Source organism: Peromyscus californicus, unplaced genomic scaffold, assembly GCF_007827085.1.
Source record: "Peromyscus californicus insignis strain IS unplaced genomic scaffold, ASM782708v3 Scaffold_15__1_contigs__length_86483966, whole genome shotgun sequence".
Taxonomy (NCBI): Eukaryota; Metazoa; Chordata; class Mammalia; order Rodentia; family Cricetidae; genus Peromyscus; species Peromyscus californicus.
The window spans coordinates 69,513,535-69,531,178 of record NW_026294447.1 but is presented as its reverse complement, the minus strand read 5'-3'; the positions used below and the strand labels follow the sequence as shown (position 1 = coordinate 69,531,178).

Sequence of the window (17,644 nt, the reverse complement as noted above, 5' to 3'; positions counted from 1 at the left end):
CTGAAAAAGAAGAAGCACAGCAAATATACAAGAGTCTTAAAATCACGCTGTGATTCTATCACCTAGAAACACAGTATTTACCATTTACGCGTGTCCACGCAGTGGATATGTGCATATACACACTTTTTGTCTTTTTCATGTGTATGCCTGCTTCATGTGTGGGGGTGGTTATGTGCCTGAATGAGGAGGCCTACGGTTGGCATTAAGAACTTTCCTTGGTCATCTTCTACCTTCTACACTGAGGCAGAATCTCTAGCTGAACCCATAGCTCATAGATACAGCTAGTTCGGCTAGCCAGATTATTCTGGGGATTCCTGTCTCCACCTTCTGAGGGCTAGAGTTACCAGCGGGTCACCATGGCCACCCAACCTTTGAGTGGGTTCTAGGGATATGAACTCGTGCTCTGATACTTATCTAGAGGATGCTTTAGCTGTTGAACCAGCCATCTCTGTCTTGGTTTTTGTTGGTTTGTTGGTTTTTAGATATGATCTTATTGTTTCTGTGGCTGGTCTAGAACTTACTATGTAGCCCAGGCTGGCTTCAAACTCAGGATGATACTCCTGCTTCAGCCTTCTGAGTGCTGTGAATACAGGCATGAGCACCATGCCTGGCTTTTCCCCTCCCTCCCTCCCTCCCTCCCTCCCTCCCTCCCTCCCTCTCTTACTTCCCTTCCCTTCCCTCCCCTCCCCTCCCCTTCCCTTCCCTTCTTTCCTTTCTTCCTTCCTCCCTTCCTCCCTCCCTCCCTCCCTCCCTCCCTTCCTTCCATCCATTCCTCCTCTTCCTCCTCCTCCTCCTCCTCCTCCAATAGACTCTATTCTAATTACTGCCACACTCCAAGGCTACTGGTCTCCTACAATCACTTTTAACGACTTTACACTGTTCTTTTGCATGAGTAAGCTTTGATTTGTTTAACAGTTTTCTGTTCGGACCTTAGAAGTATTTTTGATTGTTATAAGCAGTATTATAATTAGTGGCTGGCTAACTCGCTCAGTTTGAGTGTGGTGTTAATATTATTATTACTCAGGGCTCTCTGCAACCACCAGACCACCACAGCTGGCAGAGTAAATGACCTTAGGGAGGAAGGTAGGCAGTTTGGTTCAACATGACTGACCAGCATTGGGGAGTGTGACCCTGAGGAGTTTATTTTAGGTTTATTTAAGCACAGCACAATTTGGTGAAAACTTCCCTGGCAGTAAATAACTCAATCCTGTGTGTATAACAAAGCACACATAAATCTCCTCCAGGAGCACAGTGAGCTAAATAAAGATCAGAGGTGATCACACAAAACTCTTCATAAAGTACATGTGACACTTCCCATAAAGATGGGTTCTATAAATTGACTGAGAAAAATGAGCTTATGATAAGGGTTTGGGGAGGATCCAGTGTGATCACAAAGGTCACCAGGCTATTAACCACACCCACTCTCAGCCTTCTGGGTGGATTGGGTAATTTGGAGGGACAGCTCTGTGTGTTTAACATTTCCGGTTTTCTTAGTCCTTATCTGTGAGCACAAGGACCTCTGTGCTGCCTACATTATAATAAATACTATACGGATTAATATGGAAGCTGGGTTGCTGTGTTAAGTGTACAGTATTTCCTGGAAACATGGATCAGCTGTCATGCAGTGCCGTGGGCATTCAAGGCTCTGTGCTGTCTAACAAGTGAGAATCTTTAGTTCTTTACTGTTTGGCTTCTGATACCACATTCTGGAGTTGGCAGGGAGCAGATCGAAAGGGGAGGAGCCTATAATAGAGTGTTTACCGGGAGAAAGCCTGGGGGTAGGAATGATGTTATCTAGACCTGTGTGAAGAGCAAAGGCCACTGTGGACATGGGCTTTCACTGTGCTGTATTTAAGGAGACACAATGATTTAGGATACTTTGGCCAATAAGGATATGATAAGGTGTCTGCAGTAAAAAAGATTTTTGGTAAAAAATTTTTAATTGGGACTGTGATTTTTGTGTCATGTGACATGAGTTTTTGCTGTGTTTAAGTTGGAAGATAAAGGCAAATGAGATATGAATAAAAGATATTTACATATTACATATTAATATGTATTAAATATCAATACTATAAATAGCTGATCATATTGTATCCCCAGTTCATTTACCAGTGCTATAACCTATGGACACATATGTATCTCATTTTCTACTCTGTATGTTTGCGTAATATAGGTAGGGGCTAAAGAGATCACTCTTCAGTTAAGAGTATGTATTGTTCACACAAAGGGCCCGAGTTTAATTCCCAGCATCCATATCAGGCAGGCTACTAGGTTCTGTAACTCTAGCTTCAGGGGATCTGATGACCTCTTCAGGCCCCTGCACTAACTTGAACATACTCTCATACACACACGCACACACACACATATGCACACACGCACACTTTTTTTAAAAGATAAACTTCATCATCAGTTATACTCTATGCCTCCCATCTGCAGACATGCATATTTCCATCTTGTTTACATTTTCAGTTGTTATAAAACTTCACTCTTGGTGGAGGCAAATCCTTGTGCATTGACTCAGTTTGTCAGTCAAGTGGAGTTGTTGGCCCGGTCTCCTTGAGGATAGAATATTGGAAAGCAGCACTGAATGGGCCTAGGTGCCTTAAGTTCCTGGAATGGGGCTCACTTATGTAGTATCCCCATTTCGTATCCTTGTATTCTGGTCCTCACTGGCATCTACAGCTACTTAGGATTAAGGGGAGGTCAGAGGTATGCTGGGGCTGACAAGAAGGAAGCTACAGTGGCCAGTGCACCCTTTGTCTGGAGCCCTGATCATTACACACCCCAAGGCAGTCAGTGTAACTGAGAGACTTGGAGACAAACACATTGTCGGGGAGGACAGGGCATGCATCGATGCATCGGGTCTGACTGCATCTGCCCTTTCTATACGTCGGTGAGATGCACTGTTCAGGTAAAGAGAGAACTTAAGGACAGAGAGAATAACTCCACCTTGACTGTGAAACCTTGGGTACCCATTTTTCTGCCAGCACCCGGACTGTAGATGTGCCTCCCTACTCCTAACCTATTTTTTAATGGCAGTTTTGAGGTGGTAGCTTCGGAGGAGACAGGCATGTGGACATTGTGTGTGTCAAATGCAGAGAGTGACCAGGTCAACTGTGAGTTGTCTGAATGAAGGTTACTAATGGCTGAGGCAGGCCTGGTGCCCAAAGGCCTGCAAGACCCAGAATAAGAGGGCTGGGTTACTACGGCTGTGGCCCTTGCCATGGATGGGACCCAGGCATTCCTGGGGACAAAAGCTCTATTTGTTCAGCTGGCATTGGCCTCTAGCTTGGCCCTGCATACACTCCACTGGGCCTTGAGCAGGGCTGGCTCTGCAGTCCGTCTGTGTTCAAGGTCCTTTTGCCAATTAGAAGACAGCCAAATGCCCAAGTTGGCAATGTGTACCAGAGACCCCACGGAGAATTTCTAGGCCATGCTTAATCCCAAACCCACTTAACAAGTGTGAGCCAGGAGACTTCCTATAAATGAATTCCATGCCATATCCTTTCCCAGAAAAGCCAAATTCAAACTAGTTCCCTCTGAAGAGCTTCTACAGTGTTTTTCTCTCTGAATACATATAACTGCACAGCCATTGAGTTCAGCTGTACAATTAAGCAGGGTGTCTTAAAATTGCTTGATGGCATCCATTCAATCGACATTATAATAACCCTCATCCTGGGGGCTGCCTCCCAGTGGGGCTAGCTGGAGAGTCTGAGGGAGCTGCCGATCTGGAACCTGGAGCAGCTAGTTGATGGCATGGGGAGGTGAGTTTGGGGCTGTCAGAACAGGACACTGGCTCTGTTCTCTCTGATGAGTGGTAATGGTGGGGGTCAGTGTATGGGGGGGTACACTCAGGCTGGGCTGCTTGCTTCTTTCCTTGTGCCTCTTATTTGCTCTGGGGGTGGGGACAGTGGGTGGCTTCTTGCCCTTGTACTCACAGTGATCTGTCATGGACAGGGATCTGTTTCAGCCAGGGTGGAGGAGATCTGTGTGTTTTAATCACAGGGCTTCCTGTTTTCTTTGTCTTCTAGAAAGTCCAGGAGGAGGAAGAGAGCAATATCAGCAAGGTCCCCACGGTCGTGTCTGAGGCTCGTCTCTGAGAGAGACAGAGACAGAGAGAGAGGTGGCAGAGACTCAGGAACAGAGACACTGTTAGCACCTAGATCTTCATGGAGAAGCTTCTAGATGAAGCAGCCGGAAGATTTGTGGCTTGCAAGGCGTGCCTATGCCCACTGGGCCCTACCTGAGAACCTGGATGTTTACTGGGGGGGAGCCTCACCTCTCTCCAGATGTAGACTGGATTCTGGTCTCCTCTCCCTCTTATGTCTTGGGGCTAGTGTTGGGAGAGGCTGGTGAAGGGTGTCAGAGTTCATCCTTACTTGGTCCCTTGCCTTCTTATCCTTTCTCTCGTGGAGAATGCTTGCAGAATTATCCTAAGAAAGCTTATTCAGGATATTAACTTTTTCTAATGTCTTAAGACTTATCCACATGAAGCCCAGTTCTCACTGAGAACAGGCAAGGTGCTCTGCCTGAGGGTCACGATGAGGAAGCACCAGGGTCCAGCCTCCATCAGAGCCCATCACTCCACAGAGGCAGCTCTATCAGGACTCTTGGCCTTGGCCAAACACTGCAGTCTCTCTTCCTACCTTCTTTTCTGAGAGCCCAGACAAAACACCAATAAACCAGACAAAACCTCTCTTGTAGCCGGAAGGAGAAACTGATTGGAGAGGGCTCCCTGTGTAGCACGAATTCTAATTGGTCTTATTAATAAAAACCCGGAGCCAGATATCAGGGTAGATGCTGAAAGATCAGTAAAGGAGCCAGCCACTAGAGACTTCTTACTTCCACTGAATCCTCAGGTCTGAAAGGGTGAGATCCTGTCTGTGCTAATCCTTAGACTGAATGGTCTGAGATCCTGTCTCCACCCACCTTATATTCCTGTCTCCACCTCCCTAGTGCTGGGATTAAAGGTGTGAACCACCACCACCGCCTGGCTGTCTTTCTCTTTTGGATAGATTCAATCTCATGTAGTCCAGGGTGGCCTGGAGCTCCTGAGCTCCCTGCTTCCTCTTCTCAAGTGCTGGGATTCAAGGTGTGTGCCACCACTGCCTGACCTCTGCTGTGGTTAACTAGTGGCTGGCTCTGCCCTCTGATCTTCAGGCAAACTTGATTTGTTAGAGCACAAACAAAATATCAGCCCATCCCTGCCTAAGTGCAACAGTACTGGGAGCTACCTTGAGTGTGTGTGTGTGTAGCTCTGAGTTGGTAGCTTGAGTTGGGATGGGAAGGTGCTTTCCTATAAGAGGTGCTTGCCCAGGGACTCCAGTGTCCCAGGCCACTCAGAATGTCTTCATTGGGTATTGCACTGGGAAATGCTGCCATCAGGCCAGCAGCTCATGGCTCTAACCTCTGTTGAAAGTTAGTCTCATTTACTGTACTCTGACACCCAAGGCTATCTCTGAGGAAAGGGGCAGAAGGTGACTCTTAAAATAGACATTATGTCTGTTTCAGGTAAACATAATCCCGTGGATGCTGGGGACAGTATTTGCACAACCAAACCCACTCCCTGTCTCTGCTAGCAAAATCTGCCAGATATTTTAAGTTGAAAAGGACTCCTAAACCAATCCCAGTTGACCTCCTTCCTCACCCAGTCTGCTGGTTATACTCATGGCTTTTGTAAGGTCTCCTCCAAGAGAAACTGGCAACTCATTTCTCCTGTGCCTTGAGCAACTCTGGTCAAGACCATTCAGTCGTCTGGCCTTGGCCATGGCCTTAGCATCCCAGAATAGCCGGTTTGCCTGCAGAGTTGGGGTGCCAGGCCAGAGGAGACCCCACCTGTGTGTACATACACACGGGTTTGTATGTGGTGTGTAGACCTGAGCAGTGGACGGGAGGAAAGCTGTGGTTGAGGCAGTGTTAGGGATGGAAGGGAGAGGTGCCTTACTTTCTGTCAAGAGAAAGGTGTTCTTTCTTCAACTGTTCAAAATGGACATGTTTACGCAATCCATTTATTTAAAAAAAAAAACCAGAGTTTGTATTTCCTGTTTAGAATACCAGATATTTTAAGGCAATAAAGATTTTCAAAGTGGTCTGCCTTGTCATTTGGGCTGTCCCCACAAGGTTATCATACTTTTCTGAGACTGTCTGGGTGACGGCTGGGGGTGAGGGGTAGGGCTTGGGGCCAGAACATCTGTGTCCTTTGTTGACAAGGGTGTAACATCCTGTCGGATTTTTTTTTAACAGCCTTTAAAGGTTCCTGACCGCCTACACAGAAGATAGAACTCAGTGGCCAACCTGTGACCCTGACTTTCCCCGGCCTGTGCATATGCTGGAATGTGCTCCTCCCCAAGAGAAAGGTCCAGTGTTGTCTTTGGCTCTGCCTCAAAGGGCAGCTGAAGTGTTTTGTTTGATCACCCCAGACCCACACCAGCTAGCTCTGGCCGGTGTCCACAGCCTAGTTCAAGCATTGGCAGCTTGGCGACTTTCTCGGGGACTGCCATCCCTGTACTTCTCCACTGTTTCCGGGTTCCCGGCTGTCACTTTTTCTGCATCTTTCTTGCTTTGAGATGCGCTCTGTGCCGGTGACAATCTGGCACTCTCTCTTATCAATTCTTATCTGGAGAAACCATGCTCTACTAGACACAGAGGAGGGACTGAGCCTGGCTTTTTTTTTTTTTTTTTTTCCCCAAGACAGGGTTCCTCTGTGTAGCTTTGGAGGCTGTCCTGGATCTCGCTCTGTAGCCCAGGCTGACCTCTTAACTCACAGAGATCTGCCTGCCTCTGCCTCCTGAATGCTGGGATTAGTGCTCAGGGTGCATCAGTACTCAGGGAACACCAGTGCTCAGGGAGCATCAGTGCTCAGGGAGCATCATCGGTGCTCAGGGAGCATCATCGGTGCTCAGGGAGCATCATCAGTGCTCAGGGAGCATCATCGGTGCTCAGGGAGCACCAGTGCTCAGGGAGCATCAGTGCTCAGGGAACATCATCAGTGCTCAGGGAGCATCATCGGTGCTCAGGGAGCATCAGTGCTCAGGGAGCATCAGTGCTCAGGGAGCATCATCGGTGCTCAGGGAGCATCAGTGCTCAGGGAGCATCATCGGTGCTCAGGGAGCATCAGTGCTCAGGGAGCATCATCGGTGCTCAGGGTGCATCAGTGCTCAGGGAACACCAGTGCTCAGGGAGCATCATCAGTGCTCAGGGATGCTGTGGGATGTTCTGTATGGCAAATGTGTTAATAAATAAAACACTGGCCAATAGCCAGACAGGAAGTACAGGCAGGACTAACAGAGAGGAGAATTGAGGGAACAGGAAGGCAGAGAGAAAGACTACTTGGAGCCGCCACCAGGACAAGGAAGATGTAAGGTACCAGTAAGCCACGAGCCACGTGACAAAGTATAGATTAATAGAAATGGGCTGAATATAAGAGTGAGAGCTAGACAATGGTAGGCCTGAGCTAATGGCCAAGCAGTTTAAATAATATTAAGTGTCTGTATGTTTATTTTATAAGTGGGGCTAAGGGACTGCCATGGCTTGGCAGAACCCGAAGAGAAAACTCTCCAGCTACACAGGGAGCATCATCAGTGCTCAGGGAGCATCATCAGTGCTCAGGGAGCACCATCGGTGCTCAGGGTGCATCAGTGCTCAGGGAGCATCATCGGTGCTCAGGGTGCATCATCAGTGCTCAGGGAGCATCAGTGCTCAGGGAGCATTATCAGTGCTCAGGGAGCATCATCAGTGCTCAGGGTGCATCATCAATGCTCAGGGGAGCACCAGTACTCAGGGAGCATCATCAGTACTCAGGGAGCATCATCAGTGCTCAGGGAGCATCATCGGTGCTCAGGGTGCATCATCGGTGCTCAGGGTGCATCATCGGTGCTCAGGGAGCACCAGTACTCAGGGAGCATCATCGGTGCTCAGGGAGCACTGTTCACACGGAGACATTGCCCTTGCTTCTTTACGTGCTCACAGCTGTTTCTCCTGGGCTGCCTCATTCTACTTTCTCTACCTGTTCTCAAGAGTCTACTTCTTTGGGAAGAAACTGGGCAAGGGCCATAACTGTTGAGCTGTCGATGTAGAATCCTGAAGGTGAAGAAGGAAGGGAGATTTGGCATCAAGAACACAAGTAAGCAAGTGACAAGGAGGAGCTGGAGGTAGCCAGGTTTCCCTGGGTTCTATCTCCAGTGGATGTAAAGCTGCAGAAAGCGATGATGCTCCAGTGTTGGAGTCCATGGGGGGCGGAGGTGGGGGGTGGGGTGGTACAGAGGCTCTTAGGAAACGTCAAAGGCTGATCAGAATAGATGGTTTTTCTATTTATTATAAAATGCATTACACAAATACAACTGACCAAAAGGTCTAAAAACAGCCCAGACTCTTCCAACCTTTATCCACCGGAAGACAGAAGAGAAGCCTGGTCCTGCCCACACCGAGGGCAGCCCTTCTTGGAAGAACTGCCTGTCCCTTGGATGGTTCCGAGTCTGGGTCCAGCAGCAGAAAGGAGCCCAGCATGTGTGGACAATCCCTTGAAGCAGCCCTTGGTTGCTGTTGCTCTGGGCAGGCAGCAGCTTGAGTTTCACAGTTCTCACGTTCCCACCACACAAGTCAAATCAAGATGTGGAGCGGAAATGAACGAGTGAAGGACTGGAAAAGGGAGCCTGGGGCTTGGATCCAGCTGGGGAGGAGGACACGTGGGGTGGGTGGGGGGTGGGGGGGAGGTGGGGGGAGGTGGGGGACTTCTGAGGATTTCTTGACGTTGATGGAGTAACAGAATATTTCTTCAACGACTCTAAATTATACATACATGTTACATAATTTTTCTGTATGAATATTTTAAAAATTTAAAAACATTAAAAAAACAAAAACAAAGACTCAAAAGCTTAAATGATGCTGAACCTAGATGAAGGAGCTAAGGACACAGCCCAAAAGAAATGATCCAAGGACTCAGGATGAAGGAGGACCAGCGAAGGTGGAAGACGATGACGTTTTGGAGGTGGCAAGGCTGGCCTCAGTTTCTCTTCTTCTGTCTGGATACTGGTTCTGCCTCTAGATACCGGAGCCCAACCAGCATACCCAGGATTGAGAGACCTTCAACGTGTAGAAAAGATTAGTGGTGGACATAAAACTGGCACCCCGCAAGCCCAGCACCCATGTCTGCATCAGCTCCACCACTGCACCCCCCGCAAGCCCAGCACCCGTGTCTGCCCCAGCCCCACCGCTGCACCCCGCAAGCCCAGCACCCGTGTCTGCCCCAGCCCCACCGCTGCACCCCGCAAGCCCAGCACCCGTGTCTGCCCAGCCCCACCACTGCACCCTGCAAACCCAGCACCCGTGTCTGCCCCAGCCCCACCGCCACCCGCGCCGCAGCGGGGGTCACCGCCGCAGGAGGTCGCCGCTGCAGGGGGTCTAGAGTGGCCTGGTGCTTACTTGCCACCATCAGGGGTGCCAGCACTCCAACTGTGGGAGCAGCTGTTCCAAAGACGAACAACTCCGAAAGGAAGTGTCCCCAGGGCGAGGAGGAATGTCCACAGTGTGATGTGATAGAGTCTACAAGGGAACAGACGGAACCGGAAACCAACGTTGACTGCATGCTTGGCGCAGAACTGCAGAGGGTGTCAGCTGACTTGCCATGAGTGCCATGACGGTGGTGGAAAGGACACACATTCCTTAGAAACACCTGGCTATTTCATCACATCAAGTGCTTCTCTCCAGGGGCAAAACTAGCGATTTTTGAGGCACGGGCCAAGCAGCCAGAGGGGGCCTCCATGACTTAGCAAGGGAGCGAGAGTTCAGCTATGGGAGAATCTGGAAGGCAGTCTTGGGCAGCGCAGCAATTTGGGACCAAGCATACTCATGCAAACTGACAGACTCCAGCCTAAGCCACCCTAGCAGGTGTCTGGCCATGTGCCAGACAGTGCTGTAGGATGGAACCCTAAATGAATGCTCTAAGCAGCCAGAGGCCTTCAGATGCTCTTACAGTACAAGTTCGCTACTTTATGTCTTGGCCTAAAATCTGGTCTGAGGAGGACACACAACTCCAGAGGAGAACATGGTCCTCAGCTTTGACCATGCCTTTTTTGACAGTGGCTTACCGCTTGAATTTAAGGTGTCTGTTTTTGTTTTTGTAAACATGAGGACACACTCCGAGTAGATAGTAAACTGTAACGAAGCACAGTGTGACCAGGGCTCAGCCCTACCAGCCTTAACATTTCAACACTTGCAGTTCCCATTCCTTTTTTCCGGTTCTGGGGATCAAACTCAGGGCCTCATGAATGCCAGGCAGACATTTTGACTCTGAGTTAGATCCCCAGCTGGATACTTTTATATTACAAAGAAATAAACATGAAAGAATTGGAAACATCTGTGTACCCTTAGCCTACCCTGACTGCCTTCTCCTCCCTCTTCAAAAGTAACCAGTACCTTAAAATTGGTTTTTATTATGCTGGTGCATGTTGGTGTGTGTGTGTGTGTGTGTGTTTTGAATTTCTGGTTACGGAGGGAATAAACTCAGGATGCATGTCAGAGGTCCATGGATCAAAGTCCTCAGCTCGAAACGCCTGAAAACACCAGCTCAGCATTCGCAACTGCTCTGGGTCTCAGGAGGGAAAACTGAAGGGGAGTAGGGGTGGGGGTGAGTATGGATTTTCTGTTCACTCTAAGCACACAGCAAACAGAAGCTGCATCCCCTACACCTAGCAGCAATTCTTCACGGTGGTAAAAGGTCTTCAGAACGACTATCCAATCCTCCCCCTTTTCATTCACCCAGAGAGGCAGAACAGTTATCTATTACCATTTTATAGATGGAGACCAAGGTACAGAGAGAGTAGGTAATAAACCCAGTTACCAGCAACACTGAGAGCAGAGTGCGTTTTCCTTGTTTTCATTCTTGACCCCAGGCAGTTTCCACTAAACCATACTGCTTCTAAAAATATGTGTCCAATCTAGGACATGTAATCCAGTTTCAAGTTAAAAAAAAAAAAATTAAAACTAAAGATGGAAAGATCAAAGGGCTAATAGTCTTGCTTCAAATCCCACTTGAGTCAGTCTTCCTCTGCTTAAATTAATTGAATTTTTAAAATATTTATATTACAAAATCAGTAATGAAAATCACTACCTTCTCCCCCCAGGGGTTGCTAAGAGACTGAGGCAAGGTCATGTAGGCGAAAGCTCCAGGCAAAATCAGAGAGGAGCCATAAATATTATTGCTTCCTCTCTTCCCCAGATGCTGAGGGGAGGGACAAGAAAAAAGATTTCAGTGCGAGGCTGGCCTTTTGACAGCTTCTCCCAGTGAATTGAGCAATGACTGTTTTTGCACAAGATAGTGAATACTGCAGGGAAGAAAGCTTGAGCTCCCTCCAGTGGCCAGGACTGGGTATGGCATCATCTAGAAAAGCGGCTAGGGTGGCCTGCACCTGTTCATGCTTGTCTTACTCTCTTTGGAGAGGCAGCACACACATTTCCTTTACTGACTGACCTCTTCATGGGCCTCTATCAGCTTACTCATAGTTTCTCTCTTTTCATAAATTTCTGGTCATTCCTGACTAATGAGGAATGTGCAAAAGGTATGTATGGTGCTGGGGATGTAGCTCAGAACTAGAGCATTTACTGACTATGCTCAAGGTCCTTCATTTGATCCCCCAGCAACGATGAAATGAAACCAAAACAAAACTCTAAGGCTAAACTGAGCACAGCACTCTAGGTCTTTCATAGAAGGAAGGAGGGAACTAGTTGAAGTATGATACAGACGACTGAACAATGCAATGTTATTTGCTATGATCTGTTAGGCCTATAGATATTTTAGGACTGGAAGGAATGGTCCAACAAGGCTTTCATTTTCTATGCTCTATGCTGATGCAGTAAAGTGATTTCACAGGTCCCAACAGCAGGGCAGTGCCATGCGTGGAGCCTGATTGGCAACAAAAGGGAGCCAAAGACCGTCTTTCCCTGACATACGTTTTGTTGTGGATGTCAATGGCACAGAGGCAGCGAATCACTGATGAGAGCAGCGTCCAGATCCCAAAGGTCCGGGCTTGGAGGCCATTCACTGTGTAGTGAAAAACAAGAGTGGTGAGAACCAGAGGAAGGCTGAGGTGAGCTTTGTCCTATACTAGTCTGCTTCCCTGGTGAGTCACAGAAGGTAGCCCAGCCTGACCTCCCTGTGAGGGCCCCCAGGGAATGGAATGGAAGGAATTCTAAGTGCTGCTCAATCCTCTTCAGATCCCTACAGTTGAAAGGGAATGCCGCAGAGATGGTCCGAACACGCAAGATGCCTAGCAGGGCCAAGAGCCTTTGTAGACCGCTGGGGGAGACCAGATGCCAGCATCAAATGTAGATGTGTTCAAGACACGGGCTTTCAGAGGGCTAAGATCTGCTCTATGGGGACAATGCTCAATCCAGGCTGGCTTCTCACGCACACGGCGGTGGAAAAAGAAAACTAGTTTCTCTGGGGTTCCCTGGGGCCTCTGTTCTTGGTGGCTTCATTGTGGTGCTGTAGTAAATATCTTGCCTTGAAAATTCGAGTCACCTTTCCCCCTAACAGCAGCTCTCGACCCTGAGCTCTTTCTCTATCACCTGAGTTTTAGAAAATTCCCAAGCTCTGGACACCAGGCCAGTTACATCGGATTCTCTAGAGATGAGTCCTGGCATGAATATTTTCTAGAAACACCCTGCTTGTGTGACTTCAATGTAGAGCCAGTGAACTGAGGCACCCTGTGGATTCCAAATATTCCAACTGTAAAAGCACAGCTAGTTCTTTTGCCGATCTCTCTCTCATAGAGTTAAAAAAAAAAAATTCTGGAAGTAGTTCAGTTGTTAAGCACCTGCCTAACATGCAAGATAAGCTGTCCTGTGTTTGATTCCCAGTACGGGGGGGTGGGGGGGGTGGGGGATATCAATGGACAAAGCTGACAACCAAAAAGTTTATTAATATTCACTTGGGCTTTGAAAATTCTTTAGCCTTTGGAAACGCAGACAACTCTGCTAATTCACACCAAAGACCTTTTAGATGGTAATGAGGAAATATTTGAAATGTCAGCCTTTTGGCCATACAGTCTTTAGAAATCAAGTTGATGGCTTTTCTAATAAAGACTGAAGAAATCTCTTTAGTGTGAGATACTCCAGACCTGACAAGGATCAAGTGACAGTTTACATTTCTAGGCCACCTACAGCACTGTTCTGCCAACACACACACACACACACACACACACACACACACACACACACACACACACACACACACAGTCACTCTCTCTGGGCAGAAAGATGCCCTCTACACTTCCAGATAATTTCTAAAACCCTATGCAACTATACAAGTTCCATAATCACACTCACTCTCTCTCTCTCTCTCTCTCTCTCTCTCTCTCTCTCTCTCTCTCCTCTCTCTCTCTCTCTTCTCTCTCTCTCTCTCTCCCCCTCTCTTTCTCTGGGCAGGAAGATGCCCACTACACTTCCAGATAATTTCTAAAATCCTGTGCAACTATACAAGTTCCACGATCACCTGTGAGCAGCAACTGAGGCTAAAAAAAATCAACAATATCCTTCCTGCTCGCCTTTCCAGGTTCTTGACCCCCGTTCTATTTGAACTTTGTTCAAAATAAGCCTCAGCCTACTTAACTTCATTTCTACCTAGATGTTGCAGAGAACGAGTAGGTCAGAGACGGATCTGGGTTAGCTATAAATGTGACAGCGCTGTTAGCTGCTGTCAATCAGTGCTGTCGCTCCAAGTAACCCCGTGTCAACGGGGGTAAGTGCCAGCTGTAGAGTGCAGATATGCAATGGAGAGTTTCGGGGGTTGGGAAAGGTCGCTGTGAGCCAGAAGTTTTACTTGGAGAGAGAAATTTGGAGGGATTTGGAGTATTCACTCAGGGACCACAGCTCAGTTCAGGAAGATCTTGGGTGGGGAACTGTCTACCTGTTACATAGACTATGAACCATGTGTGCCATGCCCTGATTTCCGACGAGGGCACTGAGATTCCGTAAAACACCCCTTTATGGCTTTCTAGTAGAAAGCCCAGAGTCAACATGTCATCCTATTTCCTTGCTTGTCTTTATGCATGTGCTTCTGAACACATCAATTGTCCAGGGTAGTGGCAAATGAATGGAGAGGTATCCAGAGATAACTGGGAAAAAAGGGTCCAGTGCTTCCCACACATTCTATTACTCCAGTGGCTACCAAGACTGGATTAGGCAGCAGAACCACCTGCATATGTCTAGAACCGGATTGCCAGCCAGGTTTAATAATTAGATTTGGAGACAGAAAGAAGTACCTGTGCTTTGATAGGCCTTTAAGTAGCCTGGGTTGTTCAGATATGTAGCTCAACTGGGTAATTAACAGCTAGGCCAGTGCTATACAGAATATACTTCTTTACATTCTTTTCTTTTTGTTATTTTAATTAATTAATTATTTTTGGGGTTGGTGGGGGCGTTGTGAGACAGGGTTTACACAGGCTCTGTGTAATAGCCCTGGCTGTCCTGGAACTCACTTTGTAGACCAGGCTGGCCTCGAACTCACAAAGATCCACCTGCTTCTGCCTCCTGAGTGCTGAGATTAAAGGCAATCACCACCATGCCCAGCAGTAAATTTATTTTTTGACATAGGATCTCACCAAGTTATCCGGTCTGGTTTTGATCTCTCAATCTTCTTGCCCTATCCTCCTGTGTGCTGGGATTACAGGCATGAGCTACGGTGCTCAGCCAGTTCTTTTGACTTCTTACCAAGGTTTGGCTTGCCAGTGTAGAGCTTTTCATAGAGAAAGGGTGTGGTCTCGGAAGCTCTGGAGCGTGTTTCCCATGGCTATGATGGACACCATAACCAGCCAGCTTCGTAACACGTTCAGGAAGCGGCTCATGATTCCCCTCAAAGAGAGGGTGCTCGGCCTTGGAAACAAAGAGGGGCATAATCAAGGGTACTTCCTCGTCAATCACAAGCTCTCTCACCTCTGTGGTTAATCTGTGTCCCACTCGTGAGAGCTGTCCTGAGTGATACCGGCAGAGCACTCCACAGACTCCTCTCCAAGTCCTTTGGGCCCACCCTGTTTTCGTGCCATACCACTTTTACTTCAAAAGATGCCTAGAATATTTCCCCTCAGCAGAGCTATGCCGATCTTTGTTCAGAGTGACAGAGGCTAAACAAGAATGCAATGGGTAGACATTCTAGCAGGAAGGAAATGGCAAGAAGGGGAACAGAAGACATGGGGTGTACTAATATCTCTATAAAGTAATAGAACGGGTTTCTAGGTAAAGCCTGTGTTCTGCCAATGCTCACTCTAACGAGGGTGAATGAACAGTACACCTTGCAGCAGGTTACACAGCATTTACCTTTGTTCAAGTAATCCCCCAAAGCACAGTACTGCTGTAAGTCACACTCCCCTCCCCTTGTCTGGAATCAGCGCTATGCCTTCATCTCTTCACACCATTCCTTTTGCAATACAAGTGGCTCACAGGTGGTTCTAAGTCTACTCAGATACCTGGATACTGATGACGCATCCTTCTAAACTTACAGAAGCTATACTGTCCATTTGAGTAGAAGCTATGGTATGATGACCCAACTGGTATTCTCAGTTTGCCTCTGTGTGGTTCCCAGATACATCATGTCTCATAAACTAACACAATCTAAAATATTTTTTAAAAAACTCCAATGGCTTGGTGTTGGGTTGCAGGAAAAACTATACTAATTAGCAGTTACGGGGCACTTGTGCCCTATACTTGCCCCACGTATCTGACATCGTATTTCACTGACTCCCTACATCAGGATAGGCAGGCACTACCAGTATTTCCATTTTACAGATGGAGATCAGAACAAATAGCTAAGTGATTTGCTTAGATTACATAGCTAATACATGGCAGAATGCCATGGCCTGTTGGACTCTGTGGAAATACTACCTCCTTAAGGACTATTTGGATGAAGTTCCCATCTTAAAAAAAATATATATTTATTTCCTTGTTTTGAGACAGGGTTTTACTATATAGCCCTGGCTGGTCTGGAACTCATTACATAGAACAGGCTGGCCTGGAACTCACAGAGATCCATCTGCCTCTTCCTCCTGAGTGCTGGGACCCAAGGCGTGCGCCACCATGCGCAGCAAAGTTCCCAGTTTTTGAGAAAGCTAAACACGCCAGAAACATTTCTGTCTTCAGATGGTTAGAAGAGTTAGTCTCTATACTTTTTGTTTAGATCAAGCCTTGATGAGTAGCGGTTTCCATTAGTTTGATCTAAGTGGATCCCACGGAGGTCGTTTATCATGATCATTCCCATCATTTCGGCCCTTCATTTATCTGTGGCCAAGGCTAACTTCTTTGGCCTGAAAGTTGTAAGAAACTATCAGGCTGCCTTCATCACTGTGGTAATACGTCTCAGTAGGATTCCATACCATCCAGCACAGATATTAAAGTGAAGGGACTAATATTCAACTAAAAGGGGCTTCAGAAGAGGAAGGGTGAGTCCAGCAGAAACAAGAGGCCCCAAGCACAGACTGTCCCAGTCTAAATACTTCACAGGCACTCACAACCCAGACCAAGATCCACTTCTCTTTATTTTCTCCTCTACAACACCAGGCTCAATTTGAGTTAGTTAAAAAAGTTGCACACACACATACTTCCTTTCAATAGAACGCAGAACTTATGCCTTCTTCCATCTTTCAGGTCTTAGAAATCTCAGCAGAGCGCTGACGAAGACACAACCGGAGTATTTTTGTATTGCTGTACCAATTCCTCAAAACCATTTCTCTGGAGTTTTGAGGTGGTGGGAAGGGCGGGGTTTACAACATCAATAACCAAATTTTGTCCAGGCCCAGTTCAGCGCTGATGCAATGCTAACTAGCAATCAATAAAGAGGGGCTCCACCACTCAGGTCTAGAGTCTCAGGTAAGTCATTGAGACTCCATTTCCTCATCCGTAAAAACATCTATATCTTAAGGGTTACCGGAGAATTACATGAGAAAAAGAGAAAGCTCCTTGCACAGAGCTAGGTTCACAGTGACTGCTCGTTCATTCATCTGTCCCCAGAATTTACCAAACCCCCTCCATTTTCCTAGCACCCCCTTGGACATCGTTTCTTGATTCCCTCCACCCACCCCAAAAAAAGGGTAGCTTCCCAAGCAATCCCCATTTTCCTAAATCCTGCACATAGCCTCATTCGTATGCAACATGAGTACCTACATCCCACTCTAAATTCTCCTACCTGACGACCACTCAGTACTACTGCAGCCAGAGTATCAGCAGCATCCACAAACCAGCTCCCCCAGGACAGCTCCAGTCCCAAGTCCACCTGGGCCACTGTCCCCGCCCCCGCCCTCAGCCCAGCTCTAGGATTGGGTCGTTCCTGCTAGTCCTCGCTCCGATTGGCTGGGCTTGTTCAGTTCGAGCAGGCGATAGGGAGTGAACCCCTTTGCTGCCAATCAGCGGTTGCCGCCGCCTAAGCCTCTCCCCGCTGCGCCGCTCACGCGGTGAACCCTTCTGTCGAGCGTGGCGGAACTCTGGGTTTGGAGTCAGCCTTTTCGGGGTGGGGGAAACGCGGAAAGAAAAGGAGCCAAGGAATCCTTCTGGCAACAGCCTGGCTCTGCGCCGGCGCTTGGGCGCGCCGCGGTGACGCCATTCGTCTGCGCCCGCAGCTGAGCGTTGTTCGCGCCGCTGGCAGGCGCCTGCGCAGTGGCTC

At 47.9% G+C, this 17,644-nt stretch overlaps 2 protein-coding genes across 3 annotated transcripts in view; one reads left to right on the top strand and one right to left on the bottom strand.

The window, feature by feature from the left end:
- The window catches only part of Flvcr2 (FLVCR heme transporter 2), a 64,339-nt gene extending 58,250 nt beyond the window's left edge, over positions 1-6,089 (top strand). For both annotated transcript variants that reach the window (XM_052739266.1, XM_052739265.1), the window contains one exon: positions 4,032-6,089. In XM_052739266.1, the coding sequence (XP_052595226.1) occupies positions 4,032-4,087 (56 nt within the window). In that variant the 3' untranslated portion in view covers positions 4,088-6,089. The remainder of the gene's footprint in view (positions 1-4,031) is intronic.
- A 2,797-nt stretch (positions 6,090-8,886) lies between these two features.
- Positions 8,887-17,285, bottom strand: Erg28 (ergosterol biosynthesis 28 homolog). The gene is given in 7 exon segments (XM_052739264.1): positions 8,887-9,081; positions 9,421-9,499; positions 9,501-9,540; positions 11,947-12,037; positions 14,707-14,746; positions 14,748-14,868; positions 17,171-17,285. Coding segments are annotated over 6 exon segments (423 nt in total). The 5' UTR covers positions 14,841-14,868; positions 17,171-17,285; the 3' UTR covers positions 8,887-9,001.
- Between the last annotated feature and the right edge of the window lie 359 nt (positions 17,286-17,644).